Here is a 20595-nt window from a genome sequence, read left to right as displayed (position 1 = left end):
ATTGTAAATCTGGAAATAGTTCTATGTAAACTTAACTACTGTATGTTTTAACAGAGTGTCTATGTAGATGAATTAAACAAACATTCGGCGTGCTAAGCTAAATATGCTATCACCAAGCAATGTGGCATCATACTGGGTCTCAACTCAAAATAATAGTTATATAAACCATCTCAGAAAAAATTACTTACAAAGCATGGTAAATAACTCAGACATGTGGAAAGTAAATTGTTTTGCAATGACTTGCCTTCTGTCACGTCAGTTTGGGAACCTGTGATTCTGGGAGCGGAGTCAGTGAATTTACTCTTTTATTCGGGGTACGCTTCTGGCCTTAACTGTGTTCTATGTGTAGAATTATATTGTAAAGACAACCGTTATTAGAAGTGTTGAACTGAGAGTAGTTTGTATAATGAGCTTATACCTATCTCCAATGGGGAAGGCACAGGGGAGGAGAAGCTCAGCTGGAGACCGCAACTCCGAGGAGGAATTTTGTGGAAATATGCAACACATTGTGAGAGCAAGTGTTTATGCACTCCGAATGGGTGCCCCCGGAGAATCAAGGATTTCTCAAACATGCATAGAAGAATTAAATCAACTCTCCAGAAATGTTTTTGTAGAGGGAATAGCATAACATAACATAGAGCTCAAAAATGTAATTTTTTACATAACATCCCATCCTTTAATGCCTATGACTGTTGCTACAATTTGTTGTCTTTTGCATAAACTTTATTATGGAATTACCCACCATGATGTTTGTCTTTAGCATATTAGCTGGCAAATCTTGAATCCTGTAAATAAAATTCTTCTGTGTTGTTCTTTCATGTGGTCGAAGAAAGAAGTTCAGATCTGCAGCTTTTCTGCGTGTCTCTGCTCCAGCTCCCACATAGAAAAACAAAACAAACAAAAAAAGGGTTCACCTATCAGTGCAACCTGATAGTTCTAAGGTTTGGAGCTTGTGCCTTTAGTTAACATCTTTATGTATGAAGCAAAGTTGAAGGTGGAATGATTAAGATGAAATATTTTACATATTTAGATATTTCAGTGCATATTAACTTAAAAGTATATTGCAATGTTTTCTTTGCTGTGTCAGAATGTGCCACCACATTATTTTTCATTAGCTACATTGTGAGAGCAAAGCAAAAATTTTCTGTCTATTTTCATGAATTGATATTTATAAATATAAGTACAATTTGTACACAAACAGAAATCATTCTGTTAACACTTCTTCTTTTATGATCTATTTAAGAGTCAAAGTTGTGTTTTTATCTCGCACTGCCTTACGATTACATTTTGTTTCATATCTGCATCACCTAGCTTCTGTTCTAATGAAACCATAGGGATTCTGGCTGACAGAAGCCATAAGGACTGTTAGAGCTTGTAGTTCTTTATTTTTACTTTATGGGTGCCCAAGAAAGCCATCTACATGGGCACATCTTTGTCAGCCTGCATGCAGGGGGTGTGTGTGTGCGGGCGTGTGTGTGTGTGTGTGCTTTTGGGGAGAAGAACTAAGAACAAAGAAACCTTTCAGCATTTTTTTGTTTACTCACCACTTTTCTAAGAGCAGCCAGTACCCCATAGAAGGAAACATCCATTTATGGTTTGCCCAGAGTGCACAATGAAACTTTTATATTTTGGGCCTCTCTCAGAAAGTGTGACTATATTGCCTCATGGATCTTATTACGTTATCAATGCTGCATTAGCCAATTTTCTGCATTTTGACAAACATTTTAGCTGGATTATTGACTTTTAAGGACAGCCTATATTTTTGATTCTTTAATATAGTTTTTTTGAAACAAAATTATATAATATTAAGCATATTTAGAAGAACATTCATTGTTTGTCTATGCATTATATTGTATCACCTTTAACTAATTGAGTAGAACAACCATAGAAACCAGTTCTAAGCATAATGAATTTGAGATTATTCTTTTTAAGGACTATATCACTTTTATTTTTGACCTTTTAGGAAATCCCAAAAATAAGTAAATAATAGAAACTTAAAACATATGAGAAATGTGTTGCACAATTTCTTTTAAATCTCTATATTTTATTTTATGTCTTTGTTTATTTATGTATTTTTGATATATCAGGTTTTCCATTGATCCGACAACAGATCAGGACATGATCTTCCATATTGATGCTGAGTCTGGTGCCATTACATTAGGGAAGATTTTGGACCGAGAGACGGCAGGTTGGCACAACATCACTGTGAAGGCTGTAGAAGCAGGTACATGAATTTCTGTTTTATGCATCTTTATAACACTGATTGTTAATCACCATTAATCACCAATGCCAAATCAGAAATTTGTAAAAGATGAAAATGATAATAAAACAAGTCATGAATTATTTTCATAAGCTGCAATATGATTAAAAATTGATTTTTGTCTATTTGTCATATTAGACACATATGTACTTATCTAATGAAATGACAAAAAATTCTGAAATTAAACCTTTACATTATTGGGACACAATTTAGTTTATAATAAGTTGAAACTTCATTGACATTATTACTAAACTACATTATTACTAAAGTAGCAATAGTTGAGATGCAATGTAACATATTGAACATATGGACATATATGTTCTTTCAACATATGTTTGGACTCCTTTTGATGAAATGTTTACACTGTTATGAGCCACAAATGCAAATTATAAACATTGTATTTAATCTGTACTAGATAAAGTTTTAGTTTCTCAAAAATATGGTCATCATTGGTAATGATGACCATATTACAGATAATATGGTAATATGGTCATCTACAGGAGCATATATACTGTAGATGACCATGTAGATGTAGATCTACATGGACACATGTAGATGACCATGTCGTGATTGTGCTTGTTTATAATCAAATCAACACACCAGTGATGTACAGTATGTGGTTGTATAAATAACATAACACTTGTATGGTATGCTAATTGTCTTTTAAATCAAAGCTCTTGATGTACTCATGAGGGACATCTTAGTTGTTGGTGTAGTGATCCATGCACTTGATTTTTTTTTATTCTAGTGGGAAAATAAAGTAATCATTTTACTCTTTCAGCTTACAAAACACAATACTAAAAATGATTGGAGAACATTTCTTTTTTCATCTCAATGGGTGTTTGTCATAGTAGAGAAATAAAGAATGTAATAACTTGTATAGCAGGAAAGTTATTACTATGCCATTAGAAGAAAACTTGAAAATGGATAAGACCTCTTTTTCAATCTTATTCAGATGGAGTGATTTTGGGATTGTAGTGATGGCTGAATAGATTGGATTCTGCATCTGACAGAGATTTTACATCACACTGAGAGGGACAAAGGAAACAATGCCATAAACAAGACAAAATTAAAAAATTCTTTATATTTGTTCCTGCTGTGTTTCTCCCCACAATCTCATTTCTTTAATAATCACTACAACCAAAACCAAATTGAATGCAGTGTTACCCTACACAAATGTTTAGGCAAAACCTAAGCAGTTTGATTCCTCCTGGACTAATTGGTTTCTTTTTGTGCATGACACTATGGCGTAGGCACATTTAAATGGTAATTGAACATTTAATGCTGCCCAGCACCTTTCAGTGTTAGACATAAACACATGCCTGCGCTCGAAAGATAAAGCTTCTTGCACTGACAACCACAGAAACATCTACATAGACAAAGTCTCTGGTCAGTGGCATTAGAATGCCCACCCAGTATGTTTCTTTATCGCCTGTTAGCTCACAAAGTCTGGAGAGCTCAGACACACAGACAGGCAAGAGAAAGAAAGGGGAAAACATAGACACAAAGAAAAAATAAGGTCACAAGAGAGATGGAAATTGGAAGAGGTTTTGACTGTTTATTATTTAAAAGAGGCTACTTGGAGCATTTAAACAACTATCTTCATTTTAACCGTAATTATTTTATTCTCTTTTAGGACTAAGAGAGCCACAAGGTCAAGTTGTTTGAAGACATTGTTAAAGTCTTATTTGTGGCATTACCCTCAATTATTCCAGTCCATTATAGACCTTTGAACTTCTTTATTGTGCGTATATCAGTATTGCACAAGAGAAAACAGCTTCCTGACAGTTGATATTCTGTGAATCTTAAGGTTAAAGTGTACCCTAAAAGTGAACTAAATGTCTCGTGCATGTAGTCTTAGGAAAGTTACTTTTGTTAAAATTTAAACACATATCCTGCTAATTCTAAACATTTGCAAACACAGCATGTCTTCAACTTTACCCAATTAATAGTCTTCAGCTATGTCTGCAGACACTGGTACAATGAAAGATGAAACAACCTCTCATCTGTATAATGCTTGTCTTCCATGTACGGAGTGCAGTACCTTCCGAGTACAAGAGAAGCGTTTAATACACTGTCACTAGCTGAGTACTCAAGTTTCTTGGCAGTCTCCTCTATAGAAATGTACCAGGTTAAGTTGGAGTGACATATAATTTTCGAGAACTGATAGCGAGTATGATACCACCTTGCAAAACTGCTTTTTCACCTAGACAGGTAGGTGGAAAAAAGGGCTTCACCCTGAGGGCAAAAACATACCGAAGATGCTGAAAGTCTTTATCTCTTGCTCTATTGCATGGAAAAGATGTTTACCATTGCATAATTTCCCTACATTTGCTGTCTGGCAAACACATGCAGACCTTTTGACTCTTAGAATGTTTGAACATTATCCCTTGTATGTCCAAATGAATCACACACTGTTGGGAACACGTTGAAGGAAGATAAAGAGGTTCAGGGACGTGAAATATAAAAGGAACATTAAACTGAAAAGCAAAACAGTTTTATATGCAAAATATATGCAAATGCATAGGTGAAATTAAGCATGGAAGCAAAATTAGATTAAATTTAGTAATAAAGAGCAGATAAGGGGATGTTACTGTTTGCAGGTAGCCTAATGCACAACAGAGTTTAATTTGTCACATTTGAATGAGCATTGTATTGCATTGCAAAGCACCTGTCAACAAACATGTGAATACCTAATGATACAAAATCAGAGAAGTGTATTTTTGTTATTACTCAGTCATATATTTGGGCATAGCCATACTATTCATATGCTAAAAGTAGGTAATAGGAATAAAAATAGGGATCCCATATAGCATATTTAAAAAAAATACAGTTGTAGAATTACAAAGATTTTCTTTTTCAAGTCTTTTAAATTGGTTAAATGTATTTATTTATGCAATAAAGTTATTGATTTAAATTGTAGTAAAGCAATATTATAATGTATTTAATGGGATTAATAGTAGTCCTTTGTTGTTTAATAAAAACTGTGAGATCAAGATGTTATTACATGTTATTACTGCATCTCACAATATTGTGAAACAGTCTTCTGCTTGAGCTTTTCAAATATTCACCATGTTAGCATAATCAACAAAGGTCAGGTATAGGGTTATGACTAATTTAGAGCTCTCTAAATTAATTTCATTGCTATGTATCTATGTTAAGTACAATCAGCTGCATAAGTCATTGTAACCACTATGTTGTTAAATTAATAGAATTACTTTCTCTGTTATGAAAGCATGTTACTATCAAGCAAAAAAATACAGTCTTAATGTAACATTTTTAGATAAGAACACAATTTTAAGTTTAATTAGCTAATCCATCGCTGGTTTCCTTTTGTGAGAGATATTGACTGCCACACTTTGATTTATCCTCTGCAATTAAGAGACAATAGCGAAGAACAATAACTCTTGATTGTTCAAAAGAACTGAATAATTGTTCACAGATGAACAAAAATACTGTTAATACTGTTTATTTACTGCGGGGTGTTTTATCATATAACTGATTGTTGCATTTTGTAGCCTCTTATTTGTAACTGGTTAGGTAAAAATTAGTCTCCTCTTTTAAAACAAACTTATGTGCAATGTTTCCCAGCAGCAACAGTTAAAGCAAAGATATAGATTAACAAGGAAGGCTGAATATAAAATCAAATTACACTCAAACAATAAACATGACATACTGACCAATTAATTAATTAGTAACATGCATTATCAATCATTGTGTATAGTAGCAGGTTAAGGTTTTGCTGATATTTTAGCACTTTGATTAATATTTTGTTAGGTTTATGCACCAAATAGTTGGTCAGAGGCAATGATTTTTATTTTGCTAAGCATAGGCAAAAAATATCTTAGAAATAAATTGTTCTGGGCCCCTAAACCAAAACTCCAATAATAAATAAAACTTCAATATTTTCAACTATAAAACTAAAATATTGATTGTGATCACCGTAAGTACCACTCGTCAGACTAATAGTCCAACATTCCTGTCTGACACTTAGCTGTTAGACAAATGTAGGAATGTTTGTGTAATTTCCTCAGTAAAGAAAAAACTTGACACTTTCACTGGCATGGTGTTTCACATGGAATGTAGTTAAATGTGTTCACGTGTTAGTCTGCAAATTTTAATGTTTCATTTGGATTCTTTTATGATGGAGCAACTCTTACCAACTCTCAGAGATGTTCATTTTAGGGTGCTTCATATGTTCAGAAATAAGAAATGACTACATGAGGTTTCTAATCTGTAGATTTTGCTCCTTTGCTCCCTTGTGTCGTGTTGTCTGTCACAAAAAATATTGAAGTTTGTCATGCAGTATGATCAAATGTAAACACATTTAGTGGTAACAGTACTTTTATAAGGAATGTTATACACTGGAAAATTTATTTTAGCCTTTTGTTTCTCTAAGACACAAAGCCTGACCAATATGCCAAATGTTGTAGTGCTGTTAGTGCCTCACTGACTGTGGGCTCACCTGTTAATTTAAGCGATTCAAACATCAAAGGTAGTTATACATAGAATTACTGTTGGCTCTCCAACCAAAAATGTTGCATCACTACATATGAGTAGAGTACTTTGTAAAGTGTATTAAAACATCCTCAGTGGAGTTAATCTGAAGTGAGAATGTTGAAGCATACATTTAGAATGTTATTTCATTAGAAATAGTAGTTTGTGCATAGGTTAATGTTTGTGTCTCTCTTTTTTGCTTTGTTTTTATCCAAAGGTAAAGATGTGTACAAAATTTGACACTTTTTGTATGTGTCTTGTGATTCATTATGAGTCTGACATATAGGAAATATAGGTTTCTCCTTCTTCCACATTTTCTGTGTTCACTCCACACAGAAAATTAATAAATAAATTCCCACCGATATTTTGCACGCAGTTTGCCTGCCTTGGCTCAATGGAGAGACCAAACTCAGGCACAGTCTAGTACATTTGTATCTTCATTTTTTGCTCCTGACAAAAGTGACACTTTAAACCAAACAATTTCCTCCAGCAACGTTGAACCATTTGGTCACAAGCTCTATAACACCCCAGACGCCTACTCGCATGCAAAGAGAGACACACCCGCTCACATCCTCTATCTGTCTTCTTGAAGTAATGTCAGCATAATGCAGTGCCTGAGAGACATTTCCACCGTATGATTCTCGACAGCTGGTCTGTGTGGCAAAGATACAGAGCATGCCAATAGGCTGTTGAAACCCTTGTATTATTATTTTTTTTTTCCCCCTATATCTGAAGACAGATTTGGAACAGTACCACTTTGTTCACATGAATGAACCTGTTTTACAGATTTTTTTTTTTTTAGTTTAAATGCTAGATGGTCCATTTTGTTTCAGTAAATCTGTTTGGATCTCTTCAAGTTCAAATCTAGAGGGTGAACATTTTGACATTTACTGAATTGTATACTAAGAACCTTAATAGAAGCAGAAACAGAAGAATAGGGCTGTTTGGCACTGGTACTCAAAGAGTATTTATGTTTCTGTCCAACATAAACTAGTTTGCACAAACCTATTTGTCAAATCTTGTATTATACATAGTTAGATTTTTGAGGTGAGACAGCGAGTGAGAGCTTGAAAACCCCTCTCCAGCACGCTAAGTCTAATTGCTTTGCTTTATTGTGTTTGGTGCATCAAGCCACGCTTTATTCTCAATTAGTCTGGCATATTTATTTTTGTCTTATTTTTCTGTAAACAACCAATTTGTATTATTATTTGAGTTTGTTGCACTTGACTCCGTACTAATGTTAAGCAAATTTTATACATCCAATGTGATACTTCTAGCAGTAGACGTTTGTGTGGATTATTTTTATCCATGGGTAAGCTGTTGCTGCCTTTTCTGTGGGGTGCCGCTCAATTGTGTTAGTTGTGCATTATTTATTCCTGGGCTGTGTATTCTAATTAACCAGGATACCCACACCAGCGCTGCAAGCAACCAGATCGTTCATTAAGCTCCCACATAATGTTCTCTGACTCTATTTTTTTTTTGTATACAAACTTGTACTTTCACATATGCACACACAAAACACATAGACACATTCAGTGGCCCTCCGGCTTCTGTCCTTATTGTACACAGTGCTTTGTGAGCATGACTGAAACTATATCAAATATTATCATATCATTAAGGATGAGAATTAAGACTCAAACAAAAATGTTGCTAATTTGAAGTGAGTCCTAATTGTGGTAATTATATATCTTCTTAATTTTTTCATTCACATTTTAATCCATTAAGAAAATTGTTTTTGGAGTGCATATATCTAGTAAGAACACTAAAATTCTGGAGTAAAATGCATTATTTTGTCATTTTTAGGGTGCACTTACTTGCACCCAGGCCATTACATAGTACAGAAGTTGCGTCATCCATGGCAGAGATACAGAGATGAAAAGGGTACCTTTTATACCATTTTTATATCAATCAACACTGCCAGAAAATGTTATTCAGCACTTTGGCACAATGCTAAACTAACTGGTCACTTCCTTGCAAAAAAATAGATATATACACATCTCTGTGTTATCTCATTAATGCTGACTTTTGAAAAGTCATTGATAAATATATCTATTAATACAGTGTTATGCCTTATGCATAGTGCATTCTACTACTAAAATGCTGCTAAATCAGCATGTTGGCAGTATTTTAAAGCTACTGTCTTTTGTCAATTTTGGCATGAGTGCAGCAAGCTACGGTACAGTTGTGTGTTCAGAATTGGCAGAATTTTCAGTTTCAAAATGATCACTGCATCAGAGGATAATGGCCTCCATGAGGTAAAAACAACAACAACTAAAAAAACCTATTAGGTTACATTTGCATACGTAAAGCATTGGTAAAGAATGGTGTACAGACACTTTAGTTAGTTATTTAAAAAGAATCCATGTTGTAATCAATACTATTTTATGCAAGTTTCCTGTCTTGCATCAAAAGTTACAGATGCAAGTTAGGAAGTAACTTGGATCTGAACTTCCTTTATTTACTTATTAGGATTTTAAGTGAGATTCTCAAAAATTTTGTAAAATGATAACTGAATTCTATGCACCAAATGTGATACATTCAATAGATTAGAGCAGGTATTCTGATGAGACTTGTTAGTCAGATTAAAAGTAGCTTTTGAAAATAACAACCTATGCAGGTATTAAAAATACTTTTCATTAAGCTCACATTTCAGTATTCCAAATGTTTAAGTCAAGTCGAGTTTATGTATGTAGTACATTTCAACAAGGCAGTTCAAAGTGCTTCACATCATAAAAATATAACACAGCAACCAATTATGAAATAGCAATAAACATTTCATTTTGCCTAATGCCATCATCAAAATCATCAAGCAAATATACATCAAATATATTGATCAATGCTACACTTATTATTGATCAAAGACAACTTTAAACAGGTGAGGTTTTAGACTCAGTAAATAACAAGTAATAACATCTTGATCTGACAGTTTTTATTAAAGAACAAAGGACTACTATTAATCCCATTAAATACATTATAATATTGCTTTACTACAGTTTAAAGGCTGATTTTATTAGTATGATTCTAATCTTTGTCATATTTTGAATGTAGGTGGAAAACAGAAATAAAAAAATCAGTCTGTGCATAGTAATGTAATTTGTTTTGCTTACTGAATTACTAAACTAAATTAACTATTTAACAATATTCTAATTTACTGATTTGGTCTCAGTACTCCAGGACTTTTGTTTCTGTCTTTTTGGTGTATTTTCTTATGCATTTATCAACACAACACTAATACTGAGCGTTGTTCCATTGGATATTTCTTCCTGTTAAAAACAATTTCTTCCCATTGTCACCAAATACTTGCTCAGGAGAAGGGCTTGCTTTTAAAGTGAATGACTCATAGCAAGTGGCCTGTTCCTCACTGCCATTATTTTCTTTGCTGACCTTGACTCTACTGCATTGCAATTTCACCATCACACCATTTGTCATAATGTTTATGAATACTGTATTTAGGTAAGAATTGGACCTTCTAGTCTTGCAGCTTTTTGACTTGGCATTTGTTCTGAATTGGTGCAGTGAAGAATTCCCACGTCTAAATACTTTCTGTTTTTCTTTTCTACAGATAACCACACAATGGCGTCCTTTTCAGCCATTAGTATTCGGATCCTGGATGTAAATGACAATCCTCCTGAACTGGCTACACCATATGAAGCTGCTATATGTGAAGATGCCAAGCCAGGCCAGGTATGATTGTTACTTTTTTTTTAACAAAAAAGATATGCTAAATATATATGAATTGCCCAATATCAAAAAAAGCACAACACTGAAAGACACATTCACAGTTGGCACGGAACACTTGCTCTCAAAAGTTTAGCCACTTCGGTTAAAATACCAGGTATTTGTGACATTTTTTTTTTTCATTTTTAATATAATAGATATCTTGTAAAATAAAATAAAAAAACAGACAAATGCATATGTAGAAAGAAAAATACATATCTTTTTTGCATGTGTTTGCATACTCCTAAACTAAGTTTTAACTAAAAGAAAGTATTTAATCTATGTTAAGAATTTTACCTTTTGACAAAACATAATTTTTTTTTCAATGACTTGAGATGGATTTCATTAGACTATGACATATTATCCAGCAAGGGTCTTTATAGGACTACATTTGTTTGTCATCAACCTTACTTGTTAGTCCAGACATATGAAAAATACTAGAAATAGTTTCTAACATTTCTAGCATGTCAAGTCTCTGGAGTTTCACATCTTTCATTCTGTTCTCTGCCTTCCCTATTGAATGAAAGTGACACATTGTTAAAATATTTGAGTCTTAAAATAAAAAGCTGTAGATTTCAAGGGATTTGTCACATAAGCACAAGTAATATCCTGATTTTTTTAAGCCTACGTTTAACATAACTGAAAACTTATGAGGATTTCCATATGTTTAATTGGCACAAGAGCATGAATCAGTGTTGCATTTCTTTTCTTTGTTAGAAATTCTAATGAAAAATAAGTAATTCACTTCTGTTTGTCTCTAAACTTGTGTATATTTTTGCATTTGTAAAGCATTTTTGCAAACATTTGGAGTAAAAAATCTTACACAGAACAAGAAAAATTATTCTGAACATGAACCAGTTAAACAATCAACATGACCTTGCAAGGATTTGCAGGTATTTGCTTTGTAGAAAATATTCTTGGAAATAGTATTTAAATGAATATGAGATTATTCCATTATAAAGGTTTACTTTGTGATGTGTAAAATTCTGTTTGATAAAAGTGTGTTCTTTAGGCTATAAAATTAAAACTCAATTCACTTGTTTATTTCCCACAACATAAACAAATAGAAAACCACCGTGGCATCTTAAAAGCCCAAAATTATTAATAAGTTTAGGGCAAAGGGCCGTTTTACCATGTACCAACCAAACAGTGATGATTGATTGGACAGGCCTGTCTGGATAACCAAGACAAAAGGCGCTGCTGCCTTCCAATCATATAGAGGTCCAGGTCTTTCAGTTGATAACGATTAAAAAATGGACAAAGTAGTTAGGGAGTTTTATTCACCTTACACCGCCGCCAACAGACCTTTGGCAGAGTTAGACCCAATTATCATGGGCAGAGCAAAGGAATAATTAAAACAACGAGACTTTAAAGCAGGGCCCCCATGTTGGAAGCTGCATTTACATGTGTAATGAGGCTCAGGCCTCTCCTCTCATTGATCCATAGGCTCTTAACCACTTATAGCCCCCATGTGCCTCTGCTATACTGCCAGTCTGAGCCTCAGCTGAGCACTGTCTAGTCTGATCTCTCCCACTCCCAGCTCCTTTCCCCATCTGCAAAATCCCACATTAACCTTCATCTCCTAATCACAACGAGATGATTAGTCTTCCTGCTAAAAAGAAAATTACATTTTCTTTTGCGCTCACTAGAGAGATAAAGGCAGGAACATATTTCATGGTGTTATTATGAACAAACAATACAAACATTAAACTATGACATTAAAAAATGCATATGTACACTTTTGTTGATCCTTTGGTGCTTTTTTACCATGTACTATATGAATATGTAGGCAGGAAATGTATGTATGTTTATTGTTTATTGATTTATATGTTGCATGTATTTCCATGTATTGAAATGCTCAGTCAGCGACTGGAGTTGCGAATTAGCTGTAGCTATGTACTCTTGGTGCTCAAGTGACAGACTTGTTGTCTTCTACATTTATATACTTTGTCCCTGGTAAATAAATGAATAAATTCATTTAAATTAAATGGTGAAAATGCTTACCCAATAAATTACATTTTATTCATTTTATTTTATTAACATCATACTTTCATTTGTACATTTTGCATAGCTGAGTTGTGGATGATCACACAGTGGTTACCACTTACCATTTGGTTGTGGATTTTTCAACTGTGAAACCTGTAGGACAACCCTTAGCTATTTTAAGCAAAAAGGGTTGCAACAATTCCCCTCAAAAGAAAAAAAAAAAGCCTTTTGGATCATTGTTATGGCAAATGGCCTGTACCTTCATTCTGTTTCAGAGAACTACATTATAATATAATTTGCAGTATTTCTAGTTAAACCACCAGAATGTCATATGTACACACCATTTTACGGAACATAAGTACAGTACCCACTTGCAAGAATTTTGATTAGACTTTTACTTTACCTGTAATTTAGATATCAAAATTCAAAGGTTGCATTGAACTAAAGGGTTGTTGTCTGAAATGCTGTAGTTCTTTGATGTCTACAGTTAGCAAAGATGCAATTGTTTGTTCAGTAACAAAAAAAGCTGCCAAAAGAATAGCCTTGGGGTATGTACATCAACAGAGAGATTTTGTTATTGTACAATGAGATTCATTTTGTTCTAGTTCCCTTGTATGTTGTTGATCAATTTGCAAGCTTGGAAAAACCAGCAGCTTTCAGAAATGGCTATAATTAAGTCAAATTTACTTTTACCTGGAATTAGCAGATGCTGGTGTGCACCCCTCCTTTGCCTAATGCATTTCCCTCTGGACTCACAGAATGTGCATGCTAGTCAGTTGCTGCATCTGAGTTAAGAACAGGTTGTGGTTGCTTTATTCACTGTTAGTTTAAGATTAATTTAGCACACAGACCACCTGGAATTATGTAAATGGACCAATAGTAATTGACCAGCTTAAGCTTAAGATGCAAAACTTTCAATAAGAGGAGTGGACACTAGTTGTTTTTTTTTCCAAGGAAAGGCTGAAATCTAGTTTGAGCTGTGATTCACTGTACATGATTGATTGCCTGACTTTGTTCTTACTAATTATAGGTAAGCAGTAATTATTTTTCATAGACAGTCCAACTTGGCTGTCGGTATAACAATGAGACAGATATCTATTTTATTTTGTATCCCTTGTTGCATCTCAATACCTGTCTCTGTAGAGACATACAGTATAATAAAGGCTTGCAAGAACACCTACCGCACTCACACATCCTTTGCTGTCACACTCTTGATATATCAGATCAAACCCTGGTTTACTAAGCTAAAAAGGGTTGCTCCATTGCGGCCTGTTTTGTGCTGTGTTATCTCCCACTTTTGTTAACAAAGTGTCGGATTTCTGGCTCAGCTCTTGCTTTTAGTGGAACCACAGAGAAAATCAGATTTACCTAAACCTTTTTACTGCGGTTGTGTTTGATCCTATTTGAGGACTGGCAACACAATCATTTTTGTGTTTAGAAGGAAAATACACAAGGGGGCAGAGAGGGGTTAGGTAGGAGCAAAATAACTAAATGACATGGGTTAAACATGTTTTCATTGTGAACTCTGCTCAACCTGGGACAATGGAACATACAGACTGTGCTTCTTAGGCCTTGATGAATATATTTACATGACAAAGACAGATAGAGCAGTATAAATACTTTTTCCTTACTTGTGATGGGAAATGATGCAGGCATCCCCAACCATCTTAAGAATGAAAATAGTTTTTAATTTATCTCATAGCTTTGTAAGCATGTTCAAAGTAAGCAGAATTAACAGTTTCCATAGTGGCAAATTCTGATTTGACTTAAAATCTCTCCTAAATTCTGTAGTTTTGTCTTTATTAAATGTGAATTACAATTTCCACGGTCAACCCATTCCTGATCCTGTGGTATTTTCCTGACAAAATACAAAGGGACAGATATCATATAGTGCAATGTGAACAAAAAAGGGCTGTTTGGACAAAGAATGGCCTTGGGTAACAGTGGCCTGTCAACTTCACCGTGTTGTCTCAGCTGATGGATTGGGTCACTGCGACAAATCACCTCAGTTTAGCCACAGCACCGCCAACCTCCAACCCCCGGGAGACATAGTTAAATGTTAAGGTTGAAACATACACACACACCGATGATACTCACCTCATATACATGGAGAAGAAATAGAAAAACAAAAATGACACATTGGGTATATATAGTAAAGTTACAACAAATCAGACAACAAAAACACTGTCTAACTTCCGGACTTGCTAGACATTCTTCCATGTGTAAGAGACTGTATGAGTCATTTGTCCTACTCACCAAATGCCTCGTCCTTTTGTTGTCTCTAAAATATTTAAGACGGTCAGATACAATAGCAGATTTCACGCCTAGATGAAAGCTGTACCAGTATTCATTTGTATCAGTAGTGTGTATATATGTATATGTGGAAAGTGGGTTATGAAAGTGGGGGAAGACATGCATCAAAGGTCATCAGGTCGGGAATCAAATCTGTGACAGCCGTGTCAAGGACTATGGCCTCCTTACAGCACCCTGGTCAGTACCGGATCTGTCTCTGTCCCTGGTGAAGCTTGCGTCATAAGGTTAGACAGAATACGAACACACATTGAACTTAATTGTTTCAAGTAAAGTCAAAGTAAAAATTTCCTTTTAGGTAAAATTTGTAACTTTTACTTCAATTCAACACAAAAATGTAAGTTGTCATATCTAAACCAAAAGAATTAAGTGAGATTAACGTAATAAGTCCATAACATAAACTAAGATAAGAGATAAATCTTTATTGTCATTGTCACAAGACCAACGGAATTTAAACTACAGCCCAAATACACTTTTTAGAGTTAATACCAAAGCATTTCTGTTTACCTATTGCCACTTTAAGCTACAACAACATATCACAATAACAGCTTCTTAACACAGCAGGACACTACTGAGCCACACCAAGAGTGTTCAAATATTTTCTAAAGAAAAAAAAAGCAAAGACATAGCATTTATTTGGTCACCATAACCTCAATTTTGTGCATTAGACCAATCTCATTTTGGAAGGAAGCTCAATTCACAAAGACCCTGCTGCTGAACCAACATGGTTGACTTTCTACTATAAGTATCACACACTCCAGGACAACTTTGGGATAGTTCTTCATCAAACACTGATTGGTCACATCCATTTTCACTTCATAATTAAGGTGATCATTAATGCTTTGGTGATTACCATATTGGATTTTTTGTTGTTTATTTAACTAATTGGGTAACTGTTATAAACTATTTTTTGCTATTTTTAAGTTAACCGCTGGACTTCCTATGTATGCATGCTTTAATCTGAGATTCTACATTAAAAGCTTTATAGTGCTTTGGCTTTACTTCCAGGTTAGTGCCTTTGTGTCCCTGCCCTGAAAAGAGTTTGCCCTCCCCACTTTTATTAAGAGACTAAAACCATGAACACCCACATTGGTCCTTAAAAGCACAACATGTTCTCATTCCCATGACATCAGAAATGCTATTTTTTTGAACACCTATAGCAGCTCTCATACATGCAAAAGGTGTCATTTGGATTCTTTGCCATAATACATTAGACACAGTAATGTCTGATGCTAGGAGCAAGTGTTACTTTGAAAACAAGTTTAACAGTTCCCTTTGAAAGCAACAAGAGTGATGATAAAACAAGCAGCAAAAGTCTACACCATTGTAGATTCCGATATGTATCTTTTGTGAATAGGCGGTTAAAAAGCAGCTTTTTCCTATGTTTCTTTCTAAATATTTGAAGGAAAATGTTTAGAACATTGTTTTTATAGACACTGAGGGACTGTGGAAATTATTTCTCATGGCATCTTAACTGCAAAAAGTAGAATTATTTTCTTTAGGGAATTAAGTTGAACTTCTGTAAGGTGAGTTAAGTTATCCACAATTCAGAAAATGGACGACAGCGTAACTTGCAGATGCATCACTGTATCCTCACAGCTTCTTAAAGTATGTTTTTGCACTCAAAGACAACATGGCTTGAATGATAACATTTTGGGACATATGCCTCTGGTGTTGTATGATACCATTTAGTTGATGTTTTCATATTCCTAGTCTGTAAAAACAAAATTAGCTGCCAGTCACTGTGATGTCTTCCTTTCAGCAATCAAGCTCTTTCCGCCCACCAGTGTTGCGCAGCACTTTTATGCCATGTTGCCAAACCCATGGCTTAAAAGTTCAGACATGCCCTTTTTCAGCAAATGTATAGTTCCCCTTTATGTACTGTAAAGCCAAAAATTATATTTACCCCTGGCAGTTTTATATTTAAAATTGTCTTCATTCGATGAAGTCTGTTTTTAACTAGACATGATATGTGTGAGAAGAAAAAAGGAAAATGCAAAATGAAAGAGAATCTTATTTTCATCTAATATATAAATAAAATTTTATTGCCATTATAGCAATTAAAACCTTTTTGCTATTGCAGTTATTTAGATTATTTTTATCATCTTTATGTAATTTTTGGTTGGAGGACCTTACTGTCCCACTAATATTTTGTGAAATTTTGTTAAAATTACCAATATTCAAAAGGATTTTTAATGATTCTGTAAGTTTGCATTTTAAAGTCGCTTTTTGACATAGTTGAGAGCTCTTTAGAGCTTTGTTTTTACTACCAGCGCTCAATTATAATAAAGCCTTTTTATTCTAAATGCCTGCAACAAACTGATTCAGTACACTAATTATTTTAATCTCCTCTTCACTTGTAAATTTAGAATAAAGTGTTTGCTAAATCATTTTCTACAATGGTGCTACGGCACTGTAGATGCTTGTCATGGTGGCCCTATGTGAGCTGAGACGATACAATGTACAAGAAGCAATGTGTGCGAGATTTATGCAAGTCAGAACCAAATCATAACTTACCATGAAAGGGGACAAACACCAACAGATGGAGATGCAGTAGTTTGAGACTTTAATACTCTTCAAATAAAAATAACTCAGCCATACAGACTGACTGGAAGAAGTTACTTTTAACCACCTACAACCTTCTGTATGAGATCTTCTTAACTAGTATTCAAAGACCTTAGTAAAACATACAGTATTTACAATGCAGCTTGTTTTATGCTTTTATAAATCATATTGTTATTGGCATGTTATTGGTAGGAATAATGTCAAGAAAATGTTAATCTCTTATCCTCAGGTAAAACAAGACTTGGACACGTTTGAACTTTGGCAACAACCACATTTATTGTTATTGCTGTGAATCTCCTGTGTGCCCCAGAGCCATGAAAAAAGAAAAAAAAAAAAAACAGTTTAATTATCCGAAGGGCACAATAATAAGAATGTTCACCCTTCAAAGTAATGGAAGAATTCTGCTTTCAGTGATGAGCCTCCCAGCACATTTTAGGTTGTTTCATGTTTATTTTTTATTTATTCAGGTATTCATTACCTTTCTGGTTTGCTGATTTTTACTGTGAATAAGAAAGATGCCTCCTTCTCACAACCTTCACCTTTCAGACACATCCAGTGCAAATGGGCTCCACTTTTGGGAAAGTCTCCCCCTCTAGCTTTCCAAAGATGCAAGAGATTTAAGGGGGTCAAGAAAGGGTATAGCGAGATAGAAATCTAATTAGGTGATTTTTGCTAGAGGGAGCTTCAGTTGGCACTCGATAAACTCCCACACAGTCACTTTCCTTCGTGCTCGTTTTTCTCTGTCTCAGCGCTCAGTTTTCACTCACTCTGCGATGCTCCCTTAGAGTCCCCCGCTGAGGGCACGTAACAGAGAGCAGATCATGGTTCTCTTGCAACAACTCAATCGGTGTTCATATTTTTCTTAAAAAACGTAGGTTTCCTCTTAGTTGCTAACTTTTTTGCTTACACGTTTTTTTTCTTTTAGCCTTGCTCATTATTCTTTTACTTTTAAACTAAAAAACAATACATGCCAATGACAGGGCTTCAAAGGCCGCTGTGAAAAAAAGATCAATTCTGGTTTTGCATTTTTCACAGCCCACTCTACTGTATTTTTCAGACATTTTTGTGGATGAGTAGACATGTAGTATATTCTACTTTATGTTTTTTTGTTTGTCATTTTTGCTTGAGTGCACATACACAAACAACTCTTGGATGAATATTCAAACACCTGATGTGTTGAAGATTAATTTCTTTCACAAAACAAACCTGCTGTCCTTTTAAATAATTATTTTGTCATTTTAGGTTTCTCTTTTTTTCCCTAAGATCTCCATGGTTTGTTTTGTTGATCCTTCTTTTGTTGATCTAATGATTAGTTTGGACAATTTGATTTACAGTCTGTTAACTGTGAAACCAGTACAACTACAGTCTATTGATGTTATTTAACTAAGTGACAAATGTGGTATTGCAAACTTCTTATAAACCTTTTTTTCTTTAAACTCTTGGTTTTATAACCATCATTTGGACCGCTCAGATAGACTACATTAAAAAAAGAGATAAAGGGAAAAAGCAGATAGCAATTACTCCAGGGCCCTTGTTCTGAAAGCAGGATCAGTGAAGACCCTTATTAAATTTTGGAGTAACTATGTGCATATCTTGGGTTTTCAGTTTCAGAAAGCCAGACAGCCGTTATCCTCAGTCAACGTACTTCCACAACTTACTCTGTGAACCAACCTTGCTCGGTAAGAGGATTGTTTAAGCAAATCCTGAGTTTGCCCTCTGGTTTTGCTGAGACCTGGCCTAAGGAAAGTGTCAGAACTGGCATGTCCTTTTCTGGGGGAGATGATGGAGAGCATATACTCTGCAGAAATCTAACTCAGAAGTGGGTGATCACACCATGATTAGATGTTTTATCATTCCCGGATTAATATATCTTTAAACATTACTGTTTTTGGCACAGTCAGTATATCTCTGAAATTTCAGCCCGCACATCGCTCATATGACTTAACAAGGACATTCTTTGAGTTGCACTATTTTAAAGCCAACGGGATTCTGACAGGAATGTTACTGTAGCGCCTAACCTGATACTGTATAGCAGAGGTCACCTCTGAGAGGTGCCTAATTTAATTTCCCCCTTAGCAAAGTGTCTCACCTCTCAGGTGAGACACTTTGAGACACCCCTCACCTGAGACACCCCAGTGTCTCACCTCTCAGGTGAGACACTGGGGTTCAATTCCGCTTGAGAAAAGGTATTCTTTTTCTCTTTTACGCTATTGGTATCAATGAATGTGAGAATGTTAATCAAGGCATATTTCTCTGAATATTTGTACCTAGGGTTTTTTTTTCCTTTACATAACTTTTCAATATTTATTTATAGTGACTGTTGTACGTCTTCTCTTCTCTCTCCAGGAAAGCTTCTAAATCATAAAAAACATAACATTTTTATTCATCTTGCCTTTGCGTTCATGTCTCTGCCAATTTTGTTTTCTGCTGTTCACACAATCAAGGACTGTCAGCTGGAGAAGAATCAAAATTATCTAGGTTTTCTCCAGTTAAAGGGCAGAAATCTGGGACAAAACAGCACCTGCTGAAGTAACATTCCACACATGCACAACTCATTTTGTGCAGAGACTCATTTTACATAATGATTGGATTTATTTCTCGTATTTCTGGTCCAACAAAGTATGGCATAATTAGCAATGACGGTGAATGGGTTATTGCCCTAAAGTTTAAAGTATTTGTAAATGGATGGTAGTATTTGATTAAGTAAGGAATGACTTATCTCAGTAATGATGGTTAAGGTGAATGTAGATTTATGTCAACACTAAACCTGAGATGTGTGTGTCTTATATTTGTTTGAAATGGTTTGCAAACCCTGTAACTATATTTTGTGGTACATAAATTTAGTTAACCCAATAAAAGAAATGGATAGAAACAAGGTTGCAAGATGTGTGAAGTCAATGAAATAAGATAACAGATAATGTCAAATAAGACAGAGAAACCTTGGTGACTACTGCCAGTAAGATGAATGTTGTAAAATACAACATCAATAAGCAAAAAAGCAGTAAGCCTTTATGCGGTTTATGCAAATATGCAATTTATTGATAATTCCTGCCAACGCCCTGTGTTTGACCTGCACTCAGGTCAGAAAAACATGGGGAAAAGCAACTTTAATCAAGAGCAATTTGATGTGTGATTTGCCAAAATGCCCCAGTGGCTTTAAAATAACAAATAAGAAAGTTATCCCTCCTTTTCCATGTTAGCAATACGAGTATGGTTGATAAATGAGTAATTATAAATGTTCTGACAAACTGCCAGCAAGC

General features: G+C 34.7%; 1 protein-coding gene across 2 annotated transcripts in view; it reads left to right on the top strand.

Moving 5' to 3' along the window:
- The window catches only part of cdh22 (cadherin 22), a 161409-nt gene that overhangs the window by 122559 nt on the left and 18255 nt on the right, over nt 1-20595 (top strand). For both annotated transcript variants that reach the window (XM_005805248.2, XM_023325751.1), the window contains 2 exons: nt 2088-2224; nt 10320-10441. In XM_005805248.2, the coding sequence (XP_005805305.1) occupies nt 2088-2224; nt 10320-10441 (259 nt within the window). The remainder of the gene's footprint in view (nt 1-2087; nt 2225-10319; nt 10442-20595) is intronic.

This window comes from Xiphophorus maculatus, chromosome 20 (genome assembly GCF_002775205.1).
Source record: "Xiphophorus maculatus strain JP 163 A chromosome 20, X_maculatus-5.0-male, whole genome shotgun sequence".
Classification (NCBI taxonomy): Eukaryota; Metazoa; Chordata; class Actinopteri; order Cyprinodontiformes; family Poeciliidae; genus Xiphophorus; species Xiphophorus maculatus.
This window is presented reverse-complemented; position numbering and strand designations above follow the sequence as displayed.